At 44.2% G+C, this 23004-nt stretch overlaps 2 protein-coding genes across 2 annotated transcripts in view; one reads left to right on the top strand and one right to left on the bottom strand.

The window, feature by feature from the left end:
• MICALL1 (MICAL like 1) overlaps window positions 1-23004 on the bottom strand; it is a 79506-nt gene that overhangs the window by 16566 nt on the left and 39936 nt on the right. The window contains exons 3-13 of the mRNA XM_075321807.1: window positions 15708-15849; window positions 15555-15622; window positions 15313-15443; window positions 10391-10737; window positions 9269-9332; window positions 8733-9058; window positions 8173-8600; window positions 6030-6164; window positions 1885-2011; window positions 1711-1801; window positions 1515-1588 (exon numbers count right to left, since the gene is read on the bottom strand). Coding sequence (XP_075177922.1) covers window positions 1515-1588; window positions 1711-1801; window positions 1885-2011; window positions 6030-6164; window positions 8173-8600; window positions 8733-9058; window positions 9269-9332; window positions 10391-10737; window positions 15313-15443; window positions 15555-15622; window positions 15708-15849 — 1933 coding nt within the window. The remainder of the gene's footprint in view (window positions 1-1514; window positions 1589-1710; window positions 1802-1884; window positions 2012-6029; window positions 6165-8172; window positions 8601-8732; window positions 9059-9268; window positions 9333-10390; window positions 10738-15312; window positions 15444-15554; window positions 15623-15707; window positions 15850-23004) is intronic.
• C8H22orf23 (chromosome 8 C22orf23 homolog) overlaps window positions 1-23004 on the top strand; it is a 115700-nt gene that overhangs the window by 74162 nt on the left and 18534 nt on the right. The window lies entirely within an intron of this gene.

Genomic DNA, 23004 nt, shown 5'->3' with positions numbered 1-23004 from the left:
AGATGACGGATCCTTTTCTCCCAAATCTACCGTCGAGAGGGTCAGGAGGGCATTAAACACAGTAAATAGTCAACCAGTTCCGTCACAATTAGTGGGATAACATTGGTTTCATAATTACACTAGTGTGAACAGAACAGGAACATTTCCATGAGGACAAATATGTTTTAAAGGGAACCTGTCACCAGAATATTCGCTATTAAACTAAAAGAATCCCCTTCTGCAGATCCTGGGCTGCATTCTATAAAGGTTCATCTTGCTACTGGCCCCCCTTTCAGACCTAAATAAACATTTTATAAAATATTACCTTTTGCCATAGTAATGAGGTTTGTTGGCCCCGTGGACGGGCTGTATTTCTTCCGCTATCCCCCCTCCTGCCGCTGTTCACCATCCCCCAGTGTTCATTTACATAGATGAAAGTAGGTAAGATGAAGAAAGGACCGCACTCCATCCGCTGTGCTGGAAAAAGTTTGTTTGAACAGGTGCATAGGCAAAAGGGCTGGAGACAACCTGTGAGCCAGCTCCTAAGAGGGGACGACGGCCGTTTCGCCTTGATTAGGCTTCCACGGTTCGTGGACGCGTGGAAGCCTAATCAAGGCGAAACGGCCGTCGTCCCCTCTTAGGAGCTGGCTCACAGGTTGCCTCCAGCCCTTTTACCTATGCACCTGTTCAAATAAACTTTTTCCAGCACAGCGGATGGAGTGCGGTCCTTTCTTCATCTTACCTACTTCCATCGGATCCCTTCTGCTGACGGGCACCCCCGCTCTGGATTGATCACATCACAACAACTTCCCTCTGGATGCATGCGGTACCGCAGGTAAACACGCGGATTGGTGCAGGACCACCCCTTGTTTTTTGATTTACATAGATGAGGCTGCCGCCCTCATCTTACGCAGTGCTCCGGAGGTCTTGTGGGACTGAGCACTGTTTTCAAAACACGAGGGCCGGTGAGGTTATTGCGCAGGCGCGAGATTATGGGCGGCGCTGTGAATGTCATCACCAGCGTCATCCAAGTACCCGTCCATAATCTGGTGCCCGCGCTTTAACCTCTGCCTCTACCGTTGTGCGCTTGCGCTGGCTGGCCATTGCTTATTTTTATCATCCCCGTTTACCTTGTTTTGAAAACAGTGCTCAGTCCCGCGATAGTACCACTGCGCATGCGCGAGACTCCCGAAGCACTGCGGAAGATGAGAGCGGCGGCCTCATCTATGTAAATGAACAATGAGGGACGGCGAACAGCGGCAGGAGGGGGGATAACAGACGAAATACAGCCCGCCCACGGGGCCAACAAACCTCATTACCATAGCAAAAGGTAATATTCTATAAAGTTGTTATTTAGGTCTGAAAGGGGGGCCAGTAGCAAGAGGGACCTTTTTAGAATGCAGCCCAGGAGCTGCAAAAGGGGATTCTTTTAGTTTAATAGCGAAAATTCTGGTAACAGGTTCCCTTTAAAATCTACACATAAAAGCAGTCAAGGAAAACTGAAAGAAAAAATGAGTATAGCAATGCAAAGTTACCTGGTTTATTAAGAAGGCAACGAAGCTCATATTCCACATCAGCTTGCCGCTGCTCGAGACTCTGCTGCTTCATGCTGAGACAGAAAGAAATAGCCTTTAAGAGTTTTAAAAAGTTTCTTCAACTACATAGGACAGAGTGCTGTGATTGTTGTCCTATATAATAACCCAAAACACTGATACGCCTCAATATACTCACGTGTACACGAGCTCAGATTCCCGGCGTACCAGTATATGTTTCTCTTGGATAAGTTTGAACCAGTCTACCAACAAACTGTCCTCATCCGACTCTGTAAGGAGAGGAAAAATTATAATCCATGACTCATTTCATCCATCTTTTTCATAGATTGTTTGCAGACATTCCCCTTCTTACCATTCTCCAGCCTGCGAAGCCTTTGCTCTAGCTCTACTCCTCGATGCTCGAGTGCATCTAGCCGGATCTCGATGGCATCCATCTCAAGATGAATTTCGTCTTCTGGAATGTAGTCATCAGCCTGAACCTGCAGGTCGAGAGGGATCGGGCTTAGATACATTGCTCCTCAGATCTCTATAGTATCATGTGGAGTTCAGTTCCACACTCGTGGGGTGCCGCTACTGTGTCGGACTCTGTTCACATTATAGAGTATGGATGGATGAGTAACCTGAGGTCTCCTAGTTCCTCAACCTGAGCCGAGTGTCGGCTGATTAATTTTCATTGCCCTGCAGGAGTTAATTCTTGTGGATTTGTGTGCGGCTCCTAGGAGCAGGTTATTAACCCCTTCACGACCTTGGACGGATGTATCCGTCCAGGATCGTGTCCCGGTAAGCCCCGCCCCCTGCCGCGGGCAGGCGGCGTGGATCGGCACACATATCAGCTGTTTTCAACAGCTGACATGTGTGCCTGCTAGCCGCGGGTGGAATCGCTTCCACCCGCGGCCATTAACCCCTTAAATCTTGCTGCCAAAGTCTGGCAGCAAGATTTAAATGCGCGCGGCCATGTTTGTTACCGCCGCCCCCACCGGAAGTCACATGTGTTATCACGTGACTATCGGTGGTTGCCATCGTAGCACAGGGTCATGTGATGACGCCTGCTGCTACGATGTTTCACTTTCATTTTCCCTCGGCTGAGAGCAGAGGGAAAACCAAAGTGACTGAATCTGCTGAGTACAGCGGTATAGCTGTGATCAGCAGATAGCGATCAGCAATCGGATTGCTGATCGCTATAGCCCCCTAGGGGGACTAGTAAAATAAAAAAAAAAAGTAAAAAAAAAAGTTTTAAAAAATAAAAAAAAAAAAAAAAAAAACCTAAAAGTTCAAATCACCCCCCTTTCCCCCCATTGAAAATTAAAGGGTTAAAAAATAAATAAATATACACATATTTGGTATCGCCGCGTTCAGAAATGCCCGATCTATCAAAATATAAAATCAATTAATCTGATTGGTAAACGGCGTAGTCGCAAAAAAATTCCAAACGCCAAAATTACGTTTTTTGGTCGCCGCAAGTTTTACGCAAAATGCAATAACAGGCGATCAAAACGTAGCATCTGCGTAAAAATGGTACCATTATAAACGTCAGCTCGAGACGCAAAAAATAAGCCATCACTGAGCCATAGATCCTTAAAAATAAGAACGCTACGTGTTTCGGAAAATGGCGCAAAACGTGCGCCACTTTTATTGGACAAACTTGTGAATTTTTTTTAACCCCTTAGATACAAGTAAACCTAAACATTTTTGGTGTCTACAAACTCGCACCGACCTGAGGCATCACATAGATACCTCAGTTTTACCATATAGTGAACACAGTGAATAAAATATCCCAAAAACTATTGTACGATCACACTTTTTTTTGCAATTTTTCCGCACTTGGAATTTTTTTGCCGTTTTCCAGTACACTATATGGTACAACTTATGGTTTCATTTAAAAGTACAACTCGTCCCGCAAAAAACAAGCCCTCATATGGCAAGATTGATGGAAAAATAAAAATGTTACGCCTCTCAGAAGAAGGGGAGCAAAAAACAAAAACGCAAAAACGGAAAGTGCCCGGGGGCTGAAGGGGTTAATTACCACCCATAGCTGTCTCTTTCCTATGTAAGGTATGGAAGTCTGGGTTTCTGAGCCGATTATAGCTTCAGCAATTCCGGTCTTTAGGCTATGTGCGCACTAGGCGTTTTTACCCGCGGATTTACCCGCGGTTTTGCTGCGGAAATTTCTTGAGAAATGTTTGAAATCTTTCTGCAGACATTTCCCAGCAAAACCTATGGGAAAAAAAAAATAGCTGTGCGCACACTGCGTTTTTTTTGTCAAGAAAATTCTTTCTGAAGATTTTCTTGAGAAAATTTCTTGAGAAAATGTGCATGTCACTTCTTTTCCGCAGGTACCTGCGGTATACCCCCGGTATTTCACTCCATTCACTGTAATGTAATCGCGAAATTCCGGGGGTATACCACAGGTAGCAAATGATGTGCGGTATACCCCCGGTATAGCCGCGATTTACCTGCGGTAATGTTCATCGCTGCCTGCGGTTTTGCAGGAAGTGATGAAGCGGAGCAGAGTAAAGACAGACGTCACACTCCCTGGACGCTGCACAGAAGCACTTCCGTGTGACCTCCAGGTGCCCGTGCAGTCTGTATCCCGCTCCGGCCTCGCGGCTGCCTGCCCTGCAGTGTGTCAGTGTCTGCCCACAGTATCAGCAGCCTTGCCACCCTGCAGCGCAGGCAGACACTGACACACAGCAGTGCGTGCAGCCGCGGGGATGACGGGCGCTGCTGTCAGGAGGTGAGATGAGATCATTACCTGCTGTGACGATCTCCTGCCTCCTGACGTCACCGCTGTCACTGCGGTCTATGCCCGCGGCCCGAGACTGTCACTGGCGGTGACGTCACGGGCTCTCGCGATACTGCTGAGAACGCGGAGGGTATAGAAGGCAGTGACAGCGCTGATGGCAGGACTGCAGGAGATCATCACGGCAGGTAAGGATCTCATCTAACTTCCTGATGGCAGCGTTCGGCATCCCCTGCAGTGACCTGGGCTGACCTATTGATGTTAGCTCAGGTCACTGCATTACTCTCCCAGCCAATGGGGAACCTTCTGTTCTTCATTGACTGGGACAGTAACTATGGTATGGATCGTCGTGGGACCCCCCTCCCCCATTATTGGATTACGCCGGACCCGGATTTGATTGTTCTTGTCAATAAATTGGTGAAAGAGGGAATGTGGGGAGTGTTTTTTCAAATAAAACTTTTTTTGTTGTCTATTTTTTATTTCTTACTGACTGGGTTGGTGATGTCGGGTATCTGATAGACGCGTAACATCACTAACCCCAGGGCTTGATGCCAGGTATCACACCTGGAATCAACCCCATATATTACCCCGTTTGCCACCGTACCAGGGCAACGGGATGAGTTGGGGCGAAGCGCCAGGACTGGCACGTCTAATGGACGAGCCACTTCGGGGCGGCTGCAGCCTGCTATTTTTAGGCTGAGGAGTGTCCAATAACAGTGGACCTCCCTAGTCTGAGAATATCAGACCCCACCTGTCCGCTTTACCTTGGCTGGTGATCCAATTTGGGGGGGAACCCATGTTTTTTGTTTTAAATTATTTATTTAATGTAAAACAACAGCATGGGGTGCCCTCTGTTTTGGAATACCAGCCAAGGTGAAGCTGCCAGCTGTGGTCTGCAGGCTGCAGCCGTCTGCTTTACCCTAGCTGGCTACAAAAGATGGGGGGACCTCAGGTCATTTTTTTTTTAATTATTTATTTTTTGGCTAAATACAAGGCTAGGCACCCTTTAGTGCCACATGAAAGTCACTAAAGGGTGCCAGCTTAGAATATGCAGGGGGGTGGGACATTATATAGGTCTTTCTCATCTATCTATTCATCTATCCATCTTTCCCTCTATCCACTATCTGTCTATCGATTATCTATCTATTATCTATATTATTTATTACAGTTCAGCATAAAAAAAAACACAGGGACCAACCTGAGGAAAAACCGCGGCAAAAACGTATGCGTTTTTCCCGCAGTTTTGATGCGTTTTTTTACCGCAGGTGCGGTAATCTTCAACTCCCAGAAGTCTCTCAAGAAATTTTCTTGAGAAAAATCACTTTTCTAGTGCACACATAGCCTTAGGGTGATCCAGTCTTTGGTGATCTGTAGTTGCTATTTTGAGTGGTGTAGACGTTTCCCAGTCATGCATTTACTTCCTTTCTTTTTCTTTATTCCCCTGTACACGTATTGTCTCTCCTTTGTGTTTGAGTGCTGTGTGTACGAGTTTTCATTCTCCCTTGTCCAATTCATTTCTGTGGGGTTTTGTTACAGTGTTGCTGGCCCGCCTCAAGGGAGGGGGAGAGGGGAGTAACATCAGGGCATGGACAGGAGTTAGGGTCCCGCTGGGGGCTCAGACCTCACTACCACCAAGTGTACCTCTGAGATAAGGGACAGCGCAGGGTCTCAAGTCTAAAAGCCAGCCTAAAAGCCCCTGTTCTGTCATTTCATACCCCATGACATACAGAGAGAGAATATACTGTTCTTTGCCTCACCTTGCGTTTGATAAGTGGGAAGCCATGACCTGGTGCAGGTGGACGAGCAGGTTTTGGACCTTTTTTACTTTTTCTGTTCGTGGGAGAGGTGATTGGAGAAGCCTTTCTATTGAAAGGGTTCTCTTTGCATGATGCCTTGGAATTTAAAAAAAAAAAAAAAAGTCAGCAATGAGGAAACAACAGACTTAAGGCTTAACAGCTGCTTAATGTGCATTAATGAGGTGTATTTCTTTTTATAGCTGTCATTGTTGCACACAATATGTTCTCCACCCAAGCTGTACCTCTCAAAGTGTCACAGTATTATTTATAGCAAAGGTTTTCCAACAGCTACTATAGTAGAAACAGGTATTAAACACACATATATATTATATATATATATATATATATATATATATATATATATATATATATATATATATATATATATATATATATATATACATATATATACATACATATATACACATATATATACACACACACACACACACACACACACACACACACACACACACACACACACACATACATACAGTATAGACCAAAAGTTTGGACACACTTTCTCATCTCTTGAACAACTATCAACAGGAGACTTTGTGCAGCAGGCCTTCATGGTAAAATAGCTGCTAGGAAACCACTTCTAAAGACTGGCAACAAGCAGAAGAGACTTGTTTGGGCTAAAGAACACAAGGAATGGACATTAGACCAGTGGAAATCTATGCTTTAGTCTGTTGAGTCCAAATTTGAGATCTTAGGATCCAACCATGAACGGATGGACTCTACATGCCTTGTTCCCACCGTGATGAAGGCATACAGAACCAGCATGGATACCATAGCATCTTGCAGCGGCATGCTATTCCATCCGGTTTGCGTTTAGTTGGACCATCATTTATTTTGCAACAGGACAATGACCCCAAACACACCTCCAGGTTGTGTAAGGGCTTTTTGACTAAGGAGGAGAGTGATGGGGTGCTACGCCAGATGACCTGGTCTCTACAGTCACCAGACCTGAACCCAATCGAGATGGTTTGGGGTGAGCTGGACCGCAGAGTGAAGGGCCAACAAGATCTAAGCATATCTGGGAACTCCTTCAAGACTGTTGGAAGACCATTTCCGGTGACTACCTCTTGAAGCTCATCAAGAGAATGCCAAGAGTGTGCAAAGCAGTAATCAAAGCAAAAGGTGGCTACTTTGAAGAACCTAGAATATAAGACATATTTTCAGTTGTTTCACACTTTAAGTATTTCATTCCACATGTTTTAATTCATAGTTTTGATGTCTTCAATGTAAATCTACAATTTTTAGAGTCATGAAAATAAAGAAAACTCTTTGAATGAGGGGGTGTGTCCAAACTTTTGGTCAGTACTGTATATATTATACACACACACACACACACACACACACACACACACACAGAACAGAAATATAAACTGCAATGCTTTTGTTTTTGCTCCTATATTTCATGAGCTGAACTCCAAGATCTAAGACTTTTTCTATGAACACAAAAGACCTTTTCCGAGATAGTCCATCCATCTCAAAAGGTACAGGGACTAGGCACCTTTCTAAAGCTATTAACCTGCAAATAATCTTACATCTACAGGTTAATAGCATTATAAGATGCGAACGGGTTTCCTATAAGTAACAAATCGTTATTTTTACTGTCTCCGCCACCTATGCACATCTTTGTGTCTCCATGTATCAGACTACAAATAAGCTGTATGGTCTGATCCTACAGTCATCCTCCCTTCTGTCTGTCTCATATGTCTTTTGTAAGACATGATAGACACATACAAGGCTCTATTCACACTATGTGAGCAGTGTACATTACCTTATGAGTCATGAATGCTCCCAGGACACAAGTTAAATGCTTATATTCGGTGGCATTCAGCACGTACGGCACACATTGCACATGCAGGGTGAGCGGAACCGTAGGAAATATGACTGCAGGAGCAGACCATACAGGGTTGGTTTTTGTTTGTTTTTTTTACTATAGATACATATCAATATGCATAGTACCTGCAGATGCAAAACCGTATAATATTTTTATCTGAACATGAGTTGCCTCATTATTCTATGGTATATATAGAAATCAATATATTTTGGTGTCAGTGCTGTAGTGAACATACGCTCAATGACTATATACCTTTGGTGGCTGCTTGGCTTCTGAAGGTGGGCTTGTATCTAGACCCGGGGGTTGTGGTGCTGGTCTGCTAGGACTGGCGCGGAGGCTATCACAGGAGGAGTCTCTCTTTTCTGGGGAAAGGCTTTCCTGTACCTCACTAGTGCTGGCTAGGTCACCTGATGAGGAAAGGCTGGTGTTGGCTGATAATTGACTCTGATCGTGGCTATTTGTGGAATGACTGAGGAAGTCTGCGCCCCCCTCATTTGTGGGTCCAGATGTAGTGGGCGAGTGAATAGTTGGTTCTGAGGAACTCTTGGGAACGCTTTCTGACTCTTGATCTTTTGTGGAAGGTTCTGTAGGAAGGCTTTCTGTGCTTAAGGCTGGTGAAGGGCTGCCTGAAGGAGGCTCTGAGTGGGACAGACGGGAGATGAGATGCCCGGAATGGCGAGCTGTAGATAGAGAAGATGCTTATTATATGGTATACCACATGTAAAACATCAGACGCAGCTCAAAATAATGCAACACATTTACCAAATCAGAATGGTTGTCAGGAAGGCAAGGAGGACTCCAGGTTTTCTTACCTAGAGGAGAAGCATTCGGGGCTTTAGGTGCTAGCCTTTTTCGGCTCTTTGGGCTGCTGGTTGGGGTAATTCCGTACCATGGATGACTTGGTTTTAAATGACCTTCACTCGCCTCTTCATCTTCTTCCTCCTCCTCAAATGGGTTGTAGGGTTTGGACTTAGTAGTATTGTCACTGGAGTTATCTTCGGGCGATTTGGTGTTCTTTTCCAGATCATCCTTTTTCCGTACTGCAGGTGGAGGAGGTGGGGGAGCTCGTTTTTTAGGCTCAGATGCTGCCACCAAAGAGATCCAAGGCGGATCCTTATTTCGTTTTCCGTCTTCTTCCCTAAAAAACACATCAGACACTTAATAAACTTTGTTATATGCATAGAGGAAAAGCTTAGGTAAAGTAAATCTGCCACCTAAATTGCGCAATACCGACTGCATACATTACTAAATAGATCTGATGAAGCTGGTGTACTTGCATTAAGCATGGTAAACACTTGTCCTGATGAGTGACCTTGATTTTTTATTTTTTTCAGTTAGTTGGGTTTACCTATCAGAAGATCTCGGTCTGCCTCTTGGTTTAGGAACTGGGGGAATCGATATCTGCTGGTCACCTTCATGGGATTAAAAAAATAAAAAATAAAAATTGTACTTATTAGAAACCTCAAAAAATCTTATGAATATTGTAAACCACCAAATACATAAATACTCCACATGAAGAGTATATAAAGTTATGCTCCCAAAATACAGTCTAAAAAGTTACCAAATATTAGCACCCATTAGTTTACTTGATTAGACTAAAAATCACAAAAGCCTCCGCCTATGGTAGCAGATAAACGATGAGGTGTAGGTAACATGACAGCTTGGTCATCAAACAAAAAAAGTCAGGTCTTACCACATGTGTCCACAGAAGGTAGACTTTCTAAAGGTCAAATAGTACAGGGATCGTCTCCTGTCACTGGCATGCCATGGTGGGGCTAGTATGCCCTATGGGCCTAACCCAAGTTACCTCTTCCTTGTCTGTCCCTGACCCCTTATTACAGGATCCCCCGTCCCCTGATGAGTCCCACTTAGTTTTTTTTTTTTTGGACCATGCTTATTTCTATTGATGCACCTTAGGGACGTCTTGTAAAATATAGCAAGGTTCCACATTTGGAGAACCTTCCACAAGGACGGGATCACAATGATTTAGTCCATGGGGTACAACTGTCCTCCACCAGGGCATAACAGGGATAAGAGCCGATTTCTGGATTATTTAGCCTATTGGCTCTGAATCCTTTCCACCGTATGCAAGCAGATGTTACAAGACCTCATCTTTCTCTTTGAAGACCACAAAGTCATGTTACTGCTCACGTTGTACTAAACAATCATGATCAATTATCTCACCACAGTAGGCGATGACCCTCTTCTGATTTTGGCTCACTGACCAGATAATCTATGAAGTACTATTATTGCTAATACTGGATAACTGTGATAAACAATTTGGTAGAATAAGACCATGTACTATTCATATGAAGTACTTTTTGCATTTGTAGGTCTACTGATGGCTGTTTTTTTTTTTACCAAAATTAAGTAAAATTTATACATTAAATATCTACCATACCGAAGTGTTAGTTGTACTTAAAAGGTCTCTACTGAGTGAATCAAGGTAGTAATATCTTCCAACACCTACCATTGAGGAGGGTTGTGGGCCTCACCGGGCTCTGGCCGGCTGCGGATCGTGCTCGCGGCAGAGGCTGTGGCGTTACATCACTTGTTCTTCTTGGTGCTGGCACCGGTCGGGAGTCCGATGCGGAGTCACCATCAAGTCCTTTCTGTGGCTTGTTGGGAAGTGGTGGTTTTGGTGGGGTGCGTGGCTTTGGTGGAGTCAAGACTTTGTTTTCTACAGTCCCTTTTTTATCAGATTCCGGACTGCTGATGCCTGGCCGTAGTCGGTAGTGATGGGTGCACACAAATGTGCCAGTCTCAGGACCAGCTTGGTATGAACCAGGAAGAAGAGTACCAGAGCACTCCTTACACCTGAAAATGAAAGAAAAGGAGTTAAGTTCCTTTTTTTGCTTAATAAACCAATGGATTTGACTGAATGGTATACAGGTGAGGCGAACAAAGCATACAAAGTCAGGAGAAATCGTCAGAAGCCATATGTTAGAAAAATCCCATACCGCACCGCTATGACATCATGCAGAAAAGATAACACATCAAAGCAGGAAAATTAAGATTTTAGTACTCCCTGAAAAATTGCTCTCATAGGATTCATTGGGGGGACACACACAATGGGTTAGTCTGCTACCACCTAGAGCCCGCCACTAAAAATTAATCTTAACCCCTTCACGACCGGCCGATTTTGAGCATTTCGTTTTTATTTTTCGCCATTCTTCTTCTGAGAGATGTAAATTTTTATTTTCCAGTCAATATGGTCATGTGAGGGCTCTTTTTTTTGCGGAACGAACTGTACTTTTAAATGAATCCATGAGTTTTACCATATATTGTACTGGAAAATGGTAAAAAAAAAGTCCAAATGCAGAAAAACTGCAAAAAAAGTGTGACTGCACTATTGTTTTTTAAATATTTTAATCAAAGTGTTCCCTATATGGTAAAACTGATGTATCAGTGTGATGCCTCAGGTCGGTACGAGTTCGTATCAATCAAAGACTGCTGGAACACCATTGTAAATGTGAACAGGGTGCTAGCTAAAATATACACAATCTATATGAAGTGAAAGCTGCACACCAGTTCAGAGAAATATGAATAAGCATAACTGCTTTATAATACATAAGGAAAGAAAAACACAATTATGCATATGAAAAATTGAAAAGAGGTAACATTTGGTTAGAGACCCATACACACTAGCAGGTTTTAACCGCATAGAGAGTTAATATTTGGTTAGGGACTCCATAAATAAGAGATTACCGTGAAGTGGTTATGGGGCAGTAATGAATTGATCAATGCATTAGCTAAATATCTTTTTTTTTCTTCAAATAATCCTCAGCAGTTATGCAATGTCACATTTCAATTTTTCATATGGCTAATTGTATTTTTCATTTCTTATGTATCATAGAGCAGTTATGCTTGTTCATATTTCTCTGAATTAAGCGTTCGTAGACACCAAACATGTATAGGTTTAATTTTAATTAAGGGGTTAAAAAAAAAAATCAGAAGTTTGTTCGAAAAAAAGTGGCGTATGTTTTGCTCCGTATTCTGAGACCCATAGTGTTCTCATTTTTTGGGATCTGTGGCTCAGTAACGCCTTACTTTTTGCGTCTCGAGCTGGCATTTTTAATGGTACTATTTTTGTGCAGATGCTTCATTTTGATCGCCTATTGCATTTAGCGCAAAATTTGTGGCGACCAAAACACGTTATTTTGGAGTTTGGAATTTTTTTGCCACTACGACAATTATCGATCAGATTAACTGATTTTATATTTTCATAGATTAGGCATTTCTGAAAGCGGCGATTCCAAATGTGTGTGTGTGTATATTTTTTATTTTTTAACCCTTTAATTTGCAATGGGGCGAAAGGGAAGTTATTTGAACTTAAGGTTTTTTGTTTTTTTTATTTAAATTTTTTAAAACTTTTTTTAAACATTTTTTTTTTTTATTTTACTAGGTCCCCTTCGGGGACTATAATGATCAGCAGTCTGATCGCTCATTCTTCTCTCCTGATCAGAGCAGCACCGCTCTGATCATCTCTTGTAACAATCAGCACTGGGCTGTTTTTTTTACAGGATCTGAGTTATGTGAGCACAGGAGTCATCACATGAGCCTGAGCTACCATGAAAATCACCCGATCCACGTTATCATGTTACGTGACTTCCGGTATTGGGCGGAGAGTACGGTTCTACTTCTATCGCCGTTAATATGGCGCTGTCACATCTTGACAGCCCTATTTAAAGGGGTTAAAAGGCATGGGTGGATGGCGATTCCACTCGTGCCTAACACGTGCACATGTCAGCTGTATATATCAGCTCAGATGTGCGCCGATCTTCCCTGGCTGTCGGCAGCAGCCGGGGGAGATTAACACTATGACCACTAGGATGTAATTTTACTGCCCGCTGTCATTAAGGGGTTGAAAGAAAAAAAATTGGCTGCTCCCAAGCAGATTATACCTAGTCTGCTAGCACTTAGCCTCCTCAGTTAGAGAGAAAGCAAAAGTAAAGAACTAAAAACATAAAAAAAATTAAAAAGTACAACCACTCAGAGAAAAAACAACTTAAATGCATGCCAACTGGGCAAACAAGGGTGCTGTGTCCTCCAATGAACATTATAAGACAGAGATTTTATGGTGAGTACCAAAAATTGACATTTCTCGGCCGCTTCATTGGGAGACACAGGAACCATGGGACATCCTGAAGCTGTCCCTGGAATGGGGATAACGAAAAAAAAAAGAAACAGAGAGAGATTAACGTAAGGCTCAGACACATGTCTGCTTGCGAGCGATACTAAGCTAAATTGAGGTGAGGTATATTCTGGTAAGGATGGCTATTATGATGCCAACTATTTTTTTGTTAAGATGCAGTTTTAATGTCACCCTCCAGGTGGCAGCAAACTAACCCCTGGTTGCTGTGTCCCCCAATGAAGCGACTGAGAAATTACAAACCCAAACTTTCAGATATCAGGTAATTTTCTTGTACAAGGCAAAAAGTAAAAGCTAAAAGTGTACACACATGTGATACAAAAGATTTGTTTGCAGTAGGTAAACTCTGAAGAGTAGCATATAATTGACCACAAATATGCTGGTGTGAATGAACCTTAACAGAGCAAACACACTCAATGGAGCTGAAACACATTCACTGACAAAGGCCACATACAAGTGAAATTACTCACCCGCTCAATAAAAACAAACCAGAATGTTTTTTTTATTTAGATGTTTAAATATTTAGCCTCAATCCAAAAAACCACTTCATCCTTATAATGAGTTTTTTCCCATCTCATATTTATGCATAAAGTTTATTCTATAACTATACGATAGTCAGGTTCCATCACTTGGAACGAGCGCTGTAGTGTGCTGCTGTCAGTAGAAAAATGGCCTGCGTGGCAATTCCCAAAGCTCACCACGTCCCCGAGAGCAGCATTCTCAAGGCTTGCACCCTTGGCGTTAGCCGAAGGTTCAGAACTCCATTACACCCTCTCAATTTGGAGACTTCACCCCGGCTTCTAATTGACAGCGCTAGCTAACCCACAATGATCCCTGCCTAAGCGCTGACTGTGTGTTAGTGCGTGTGCATGGCCGCGCGGACACAGAGTGAATGCAGGTGCGCATGTTCTGCTCCCCAATTCCTCACTGAAGCCGCTAGCTATACTTCTGGGTGTATCAGTGCAGCAAGCAGCGGACACAGAGAGTAACCAGTGAGAAGAACGTGCCCAAAGGCCCGGACACTGTACTCGCGGCCGGGCCAGATAATGTCAGAGTGCACAAGCAGACACACGGGAGGAGTTTAGGCGATCAGAAAATGATAAATATGAGGGTGTAAAGGTTCATCTAAGGCCCCTCATTTTCAATTGAATTAAATGTAATTTTCTCAGACACTGTACCCATGAAATGTAAAGCGTTATTAGGATTAATATAGGGGCAAAGTCTCCTATATCACTGTACACCTTGTTTAATATGCATTCTAGAAGTGATAGACTGCCTTTATTAAACAAAAATCTGTAAATTGCTATATAATCCCCTGTCAGGGGTGACAGACAGTTATGTGGTTTCTGGCCATAGAAGGTCACAGAGTTTGGCTGTGCAGAATTTTCCCTGACTTTCCATTGTTCCTGCTGTTAGTGTTCAGTATACTATCTAGCCTTCCTGCTGGGTTTTCATCTATTCCCCTTTAGTACCTAGGGGAGGGTTCCTTCTGTCCACCTGCTGATCAGTATTCCCCTTGTGCTTAAATACTCCCATTTTCCCTGGACTTGTGCTGGTGATACTATTCAGTTCATTCAAGCCTTGGTTGCAAGCAGGTGGCTTGCTTCATCTGTGGGACTATTGCTGAAACTTTGCTGAACTTCTACCTGGGTCATCTGTGGATAAGTAGTTCGTGCTTTTTTCCAGTGTGTCCTCCTTGTGTCTTCTATAGTGTTTAGTCGGGCTGACGAAGAGCTCATCCCATCCGTTCCCTATTTAGGACCCAGCACTAGGGATACCCAGAGTCAGGTATCTGGCTCGACGCATAAGTGCAGAACCTATCTAGGGTGGTGAAGGATCCCAGGGACCAAAGGTATGTTTGGTCAGGGGCCACATCTTCCCTTTCCGTAGACATAGAGTTTCCCTTCCTTTCCCTTGGTACTTCCCCATATACCTAGAAGGACACCACCCGCCACCCCCATATGACTGCAATGTGGCAGGGACTGACAGCTCAGTGATTTATGAAAACTATACTAAGCCACCCAGTAAGTGACAAATCGCTGGAATCAGGATCCCTGCCCCTACATTATGCTGCTCTCAGATTAGGTGGGAAGAAATGGATGACAGATTCGCTTTAAATGCTATTCTCAGTTTGTATAAAGCTGACCATTAAAAAAAAAATATACGATTGGCAAAGATCAATTTCATGTCCAAACACAGCAATAAGGAACAGCATGTAAAAGTAAGTTTGTGGAGCGTACCTGAAGCACTGGCGGTGGTAAAGCTTTCCTTCGGCGAGGTATCGCTGCACAAGGTGGACATGCTGCTGGCATAAGGCACAGGTGCTGCTCAGAGCCACACGAGTGGCAGCACTGGTGGTATCCAGATTATCCTAGATAGGACATCAAAAGTATATATATTTGTTACCACGTATTGCAGGTTTTGCAGTAAAATCCATTTTTTTCTTCAATGTCAGAAAGAAAAAAAAACACAAGATTTTTACCTGGAGAGCGGTGTCTGAGCTATGAGAAGGTTCTGCTTGAGACGTTTGTCTGAGCTGAGGGAGCCCAGCTGCAGAAAGAAAGAAGAAATGAATTAGTGTGAGCAACACTGTGGAATGTGTCCTCAGCGCCATCATCACCTACAGCGCCATCACCTGGGTTAGAGTTACGGAAATGGTTGTAATACTGGGATACGTAGGTCATGATACTGAGCCGGTCCGGCACTCTCATGGACACCATGTCTTCTGGATCGAGTAAAGCTGGGATTCCTAACTCACGTTCTGCCACTTCAAAAGCCTAAAAAATACAAAATAGAAAACGTTAAAGTGTGAGAATGAAAACCAAGGAAGATTGTAAAAAAAAAAAATAAATAAATAAATAAAACAACCAAAAAACAAAAGAAACGGTAATAAGATAACACAGAAGACGATAAGATGAGAACTGCTGAATATCAGTAGTAAAAGAAAGGACGGAAAACGAAATAGGAGACTCAGCAAAAATGGAGTCAAACTTGAGCTTGTTTTGTATAAACTTTGCCGCCACCACTGTTTTCCCAAGACAGTCATCCATGCTTGTGCGCAGCGCTGAGAACGCCCTACTTAAGGTATACAGGAAACATCAGGAAGGAAGTAGGATTGCAACGGGATTAGACTTGACTAACAAATCTTATTATATTTCTGACTATTAAAAACACGCTATAGCGTAAAATACACATATTAAACACATATATACATACATACATATATATATATATATATATATATACACACACTATATATATATATATATATATATATATATATATATATATATATATATATATATATATATATATATATATATATATATATATATATATATATATATATATATATATATATATATACACACACACACATACATTCATACATACACACACACTGTATATTATATACTGTAGATGAGAGAGAGATCTAATATACACTGCTCAATACTATTCACTGCTCAATACTATACACTGCTCAAAAAATTAAAGGGAACACTCAAATAACACATCCTGGATCTGAATGAATGAAATATTCTCATTGAATACTTTGTTCTGTACAAAGTTGAATGTGCTGACAACAAAATCACACACAAATAATCAATGGAAATAAAATGTTTTAACCAATGGAGGCCTTGATTTGAAGACACACACAAAATGAAAGTGGAAACAAGTCAATTTGAAAATCAAAACAAGACAAAATTAAAGTGGAACAAATAAAAATGAGGCTCAGTATTGTGTGTAGCCTCCACGTGCCTATACGACCTCCCTACAACGCCTGAGCATGCTCCTGATGAGGTTACGGATGGTCTCCTGAGGGATCTCCTCGCAGACCTGGATTAAAGCATCCGCCAACTCCTGGACAGTCTGTGGTGCAACGTGACGTTGGTACGTTGGTGGATGTAGAGAGACATGATGTCCCAGATGTGCTCAACCGGATTCAGGTCTGGGGAACAGGCGGGCCAGTCCATAGCTTCAATGCCTTCATCTTCCAGGAACTGCTGACACACTACAGCCATATGAGGTCTGGCATTGTCCTGCATTAGGAGGAACCCAGGGCAACCGCACCAGCATATGGTCTCAAAGGGGTCTGAGGATCTCATCTTGGTACCTAATGGTAGTCAGGCTACCTCTGGCGAGCACATGGAAGGCTGTCCGACCCTCCAAAGAAATGCCCCCCCACACAATTACTGACCCACTGCCAAACCGGTCATGATGAAGGATGTTGCCGGCAGCAGATCGCGCTCCACAGCATCTCCAGACTCTGTCACATCTGTCACATGTGCTCAGTGTGAACCTGCTTTCATCTGTGAAGCACACAGGACACCAGTGGCGAATTTGCCAATCCTAGTGGTCTGTGGCAAATGTCAAGCGTCCTGCTTGGTGTTGAGCAGTGAGCACAACCACCCTCTGTGGACGTTGGGCACTCATGGAGTTGGTTTCTAAGCGTTTGTGCAGACACATTTCTGGCCTGCTGGAGGTCATTTTGCAGGGCTCTGGCAGTGCTCCTCCTGTTCCTCCTTGCAATAAGGCGGAGGTAGCGGTCCTACTGCTGGGTTGTTGCTCTCCTACAGCCCCCTCCACGTCTCCTGGTGTACTGGTCTGTCTCCTGGTAGCGCCTCCATCCTCTGGACACTACGCTGACAGACAAAGCAAACAACAGCATGTGAAATTGATTGTCAATCAGTGTTTCTTCCTAAGTGGGCAATTTAATTTCACAGAAGTTAGATTAACTTGGAGTTATATTTGGTTGGTTAAGTGTTCCCTTTAATTTTTTGAGAAGCGTATATGTAGCGCCCCTGAACCCCTCAGGGCACTACTAGGTACTGCATCCAGTCATAGATGCAGGGCCTACCCCCGGGGACCTGGAAGCCCAGTGCCGGTACCACCAAAACACGTAACATCGTCAGTTCCCTCCAGGGGTGACTGACTAGTTGGGGACCGAATGGATGCCCACCTAGGGGTGGAGCCGATCCAGTCCACTAGCCAACAACCCGGGGTGGAGGAGAGCTCAGTCGGTACTGACAGTAGTGGGAGACGGACATGTCTCGAGATGGGGTCGTGTAGCAGTGACTGGTACAGGAGAGTGGTTGTCAGGGAGAGTACGACGAGGTACCCCTGGAACCAAAGCACTGACAGGGCACAGGGCCCTAGGTTAGGTGAACGCTTCAAGCTGCCTGACAAATACCTGCACAGTGAGGGGACCATCCAGGACCTCACTGACCCAAGAATCCAGGGGCACCAGCAGTAACGAGAGAGCCAGGGACCGTAACAGAACACCAACCCTACAGGGTTAACACTGCCCGCTGTACAGACCAGAGCCTGACAACTAAGGCTGGTTTCACACTACGTTTATTTAACATGCGTCAGGAACGTTTTTTTGCTGCAAAAGCGGATCCTGCTTTTACAGCAAAAAACGCATGCAAACGCATCTGTTATTTTGCAGGATCCTGTCACTGGATGTTTAGGGGCGGGCATTGGAGTCATGTGATCGGGAGTGAGGGGAACTAGACTGGGAGTCGGCTTCTGACAGCTGCAGACGCTGGTAACCAAGGTAAACATCGGGCTTGGATACCCGATATTTATCTTGGTTACGAGTGTCTGCAGCTGCTAGGAGCAGGGCTGTCTGCACACGTAACCAACGTAAACATCGGGTAACTAAGATAAGTGGTTACCCGATATTTACCTTGGTTACGAGTGTCCGCAGCTCTCAGGTGGGAGAGAGAGGAAGGGGAGGAAGGGGGAAAGACAGAGATAGAGAGAGAGGGTGAGGGAGGGAGGAGGAGAGAGAGACAGATCACGCGAGACTGGTTCTGTGCATGCTCAGTAGAGCAAGCAGGATCCTGTCTATCAGCACGCCACGGTTCACCTGCGTTTGCGTGCTGTTTAGTCAGGAACCGGTGACATGCAGTATTTGGACGCAGCTCAAAAACGCTACAAGTAGCGTTTTTGAAAGATGTTAAAAAACTGCAAGTCGCTGGATCCTCACTATAACACACGCAAACGCAGGTGAACGCAGGTTAACGCGAGTCCATTGCAAATGCATTGAAGTGAAAACGCATTTGCACTGGATCCGTTTTTCCGCTAAAAAAACGTTATGGACGGATGTTAAATAAACGTAGTGTGAAACCAGCCTAACAGGAGGAGACCCCAGAGGCTCCAAGCCACGGGGTTCCATAAAACTACAGAGAAGTGCAGGGGAAAGAAGCCATCAGGTTACCACACCGGCACTGGGTCTACAGGGACCAGGGGTCTGAACCAGCCGTCTAGCATTACCATCGCTGTGAGTAAACAACAATTGCACTGCATTCCCATCGTGTGGTCTCCGTTCTTTCCACGACGCACTCCATCATCCACCCCCTGGGGCTCAGCCCTACTTGCGGAGAGTCCAACATCCAGGCTGCCATCACCACCAGCCCCAGTGGCCATAGACTGTGTAGCGGCGGCTCCAACTACCTAGCCGCAACCCGCAAGTTGCGTCACGACAGACTCTTTAATCTCCCCTGTATATAAACCCATTTTAAAGCGACCCCCAGGATCACTGAACCGGGCAACGGCCAATACACACCCGTGATACAGCCTCCCCGTACATACAGTATACAGCCTGGGACCGAGTACCTCATAGCCCTGGGGCGAGTCACACACACACACACACACACACACACACACACACACACACAAAAGAATAATAGTTTACTTTAATACTCAAACATCATGCAAAAGTAAATGCTATATAAACATAGAGCCATGATGCAGATAGACTATATACACCCTACCATTTTGCGTTCAGAGGTCCTATACAGGCCTATGTATCGCCATGGTTACAGACTATAAACAATCATGTAATCTGATGTTGGGCCTTTGAGTTGCCTTTTTCCATCTGGTCCTCCTCTGCTGTCACCCTGCATTCGCCTTTAGACTAGGCACGCAACCTCATGTCAGGAGACGTTTTTACAGCAGCAGAGTCGTTCCTTTGTGTCACATTTTGGGGATTAAAATGCAACGATGGTGACAGTTTTAAACAATGGCCCAATTCATATTGGCCCATGCCCTCCAATTTCCTTTAAAGCACAGTGCTAATATTTCCCTTCCAAGGCCGAGAGTAATTACTGCACACCCAGAATCAGGCTCTGTCGCCTCACACAAGCATCTTTTGTTAAGGACAAATCTGCTGACTTGGAAAAATAACAACAGAAAAGAAAAGAAAAACAAAAAAAACAAAACAGGAAAAAGCAGTTCAGTTTGTTCTTCAGATTTAAGAGTAGGATAGAATTGGCAATGCACTACTAGTAATGAGTTACCAATACATCACCTCTCTATACTCAACAACCCACTGAGCTGTATAATATCCCATCCTGTATGTGATTTGCATACACCTAGCCACATTCCAACTAGACGTATCCAGCCTCTCTCAATTCACTTTTATTGAGGAAGGCAAAGCATGTCTAGTTGGCACATGATCGTATGTGTGCAAAACAGATACTTGTGGTCACGGGACCACCAGGTCCAGCACCGGAGAACCCTGATAGTGCCACACTGTGAGGGTTAACACATCTGCAGTCACATACAGTGACTGTACTATTGTACCCCAAGACTGGACAACGTCTTTAAACGTCTGAATAATATATACAACTGTAGTAACAGGAACATTGAGCTGTTTAGCGATGACCTTATCACATTTACATTTAACATGGCTGTGTATAATTTTCTTTCTAATCCTCAGAGATAACTCTCTCCTTATTTTCTATGGTCTATGTTCTGTGTGGTACACACTGATAACAAACAGCACTATAACTACTTTTCACCCTGGAATTGAACAGAGTGGTTTGTAGACAACTGTGATGCTAATTACAGGACATACCTTCGTTTCGCATTTCCCAATTATCAAATTATTTTCAATGTTTTCTAGAGATCCCATCATTTATTTTAATCTGGGCTATTTCAATAGTATGATTTTTTACATTTTTTTTATTGAACCACGATTCAAAAGCAATCTGATTTTCATAAGTTTTTATCCAGTAAATTGAAATTAAAAACTACTTTTGACAGTTTCAGGTTATTTCAGTTACCATTGTGGGGTTTTCTTACATTAAAGCACCACTCAAAAAAAAACAAAAACAAAAAAAAAAAATTATTGCACAGTTGGAGTTGTGCTTTAAATCTAAGGGGCACTTTGCACACTACGACATCACAAGCCGATGCTGCGATGCCGAGCGCGATAGTCCCCGCCCCCGTCGCAACTGCGATATCCTTGTGATAGCTGCCGTAGCGAACATTATCGCTACAGCAGCTTCACATGGACTCACCCGTCCTGCGACTGTCGCTCTGGCCGGCGACCCGCCTCCTTATTAAGGGGGCGGGTCGTATGGCATCACTGCGACGTCACACGGCAGGCGGCCAATAGGAGCAGAGGGGCCGGAGATGTGCGGGATGTAAACATCCCGCCCACCTCCTTCCTTCCGCATATCCTACGGAAGCCGCAGTGACGCCGGTAGGAGATGTTCCTCGCTCCTGCGGCTTCACACACAGCGATGTGTGCTGCCGCAGGAACGAGGAACAACATCGGACCGTCGCGTCAGCGTAATCATGGATTACGCCGACGCTGCACCGATGATACGATTACGACGCTTTTGCGCTCGTTAATCGTATCATCAAGCCTTTACACACTACGATGTCGCATGCGATGCCGGAAGTACGTCATTTTCAATTTGACCCCACCGACATCGCACCTGCGATGTCGTAGTGTGCAAAGCCCGCCTAAGTCCCCTGTCTTATATTCATCTTTTATTGCCGCCTCTCCAGTGTGTCATGGAGCGTGTTGGAGGTTACAACTCAATATTGTGACCTTGTTCTTGCTCTCATAGACTTATATTAAGAATTTGTGTCATAGCTTCTGACTTCCGGCCAGTCAGAAGTTACAGTCACAAGATGGCGCTGCGAGACTGGAGCAGAGGCGAAAACGCCAGAGGGTGAGTATAGGATGGGTGCAACAGAAGGGTGGGGTGTTGAGAAGTCGGAAAGGAATCTCCCTTACTAAGCTACATCTAAAGCTGGCTCTTGAAGGGTCATAGGACTGCAAGGAGTAGAAAGTCTCACCATTAGGGTAGGATTCCACTTGCGAGAAACTCGAGCGTATCTCGCATCGCATCTCCCAGGACGGCCTGCCTCTTGGTCGACGGGAGTGGGTCAGCTGCATCTATTTCTATGCAGCCGAGACGATCCTGTAGGGAAAGAGGCAGGCCGTCCTGGGAGATGCGATGCGAGATACGCTCGAGTCCCTCACAAGTGGAATCCTACCCTTACAACAACACTAAACACAAAGTTGACTCTCATTCTACACAATAAGGAGTAAATAGAGCGATGTCAAAGTAATGTGCTGTTCCCCAGCATTCCACACGTTCGTTTCTGCATTTCTATTCTGTAATATTGGATACATGACACCGGGATCGGGTAAGGTGACACTATCCAGGACGCCTCATGCATTACGTTCATGGACTTCCTCCATATGTTTAATTTCACTGTAAAACCATAACACATACTTTAGCACATATCCCAGTACACTGCTTGTCAGGTCGATCTATCATAGATTAAGGCTGTAGTTGATTCCTAGCCCGCGGCAGCCGGACGTGGCTAATGGTTCCGATAATCTACAGATGCCTCCAACTGGATTAATGATCTGCTATAAATCCCTTGCCCTTATTGCAGATATGTCACTATTACATATCGTATAAATTTGTGCGAGAGCAATCTCGATAGAAACCCCAACAGGAGAGTGATGACACGTATTCATGGCAGTCAACACTAGAAAAGAGCAAAAGCTTAAAAAAAAAAAATTGTGTTGGAGACAAGTGATGGTTAGCAAGATACATTGGGGGTGGGAAGGAATTTATCAAGGTTCAGTGGTATACACCGTTCTTAACAAAAGCCCC

Source organism: Anomaloglossus baeobatrachus, chromosome 8 (genome assembly GCF_048569485.1).
Source record: "Anomaloglossus baeobatrachus isolate aAnoBae1 chromosome 8, aAnoBae1.hap1, whole genome shotgun sequence".
NCBI lineage: Eukaryota > Metazoa > Chordata > Amphibia > Anura > Aromobatidae > Anomaloglossus > Anomaloglossus baeobatrachus.
Note: the sequence above shows the minus strand (reverse complement) of the source record. Positions and strands in the feature narration are given on the sequence as shown.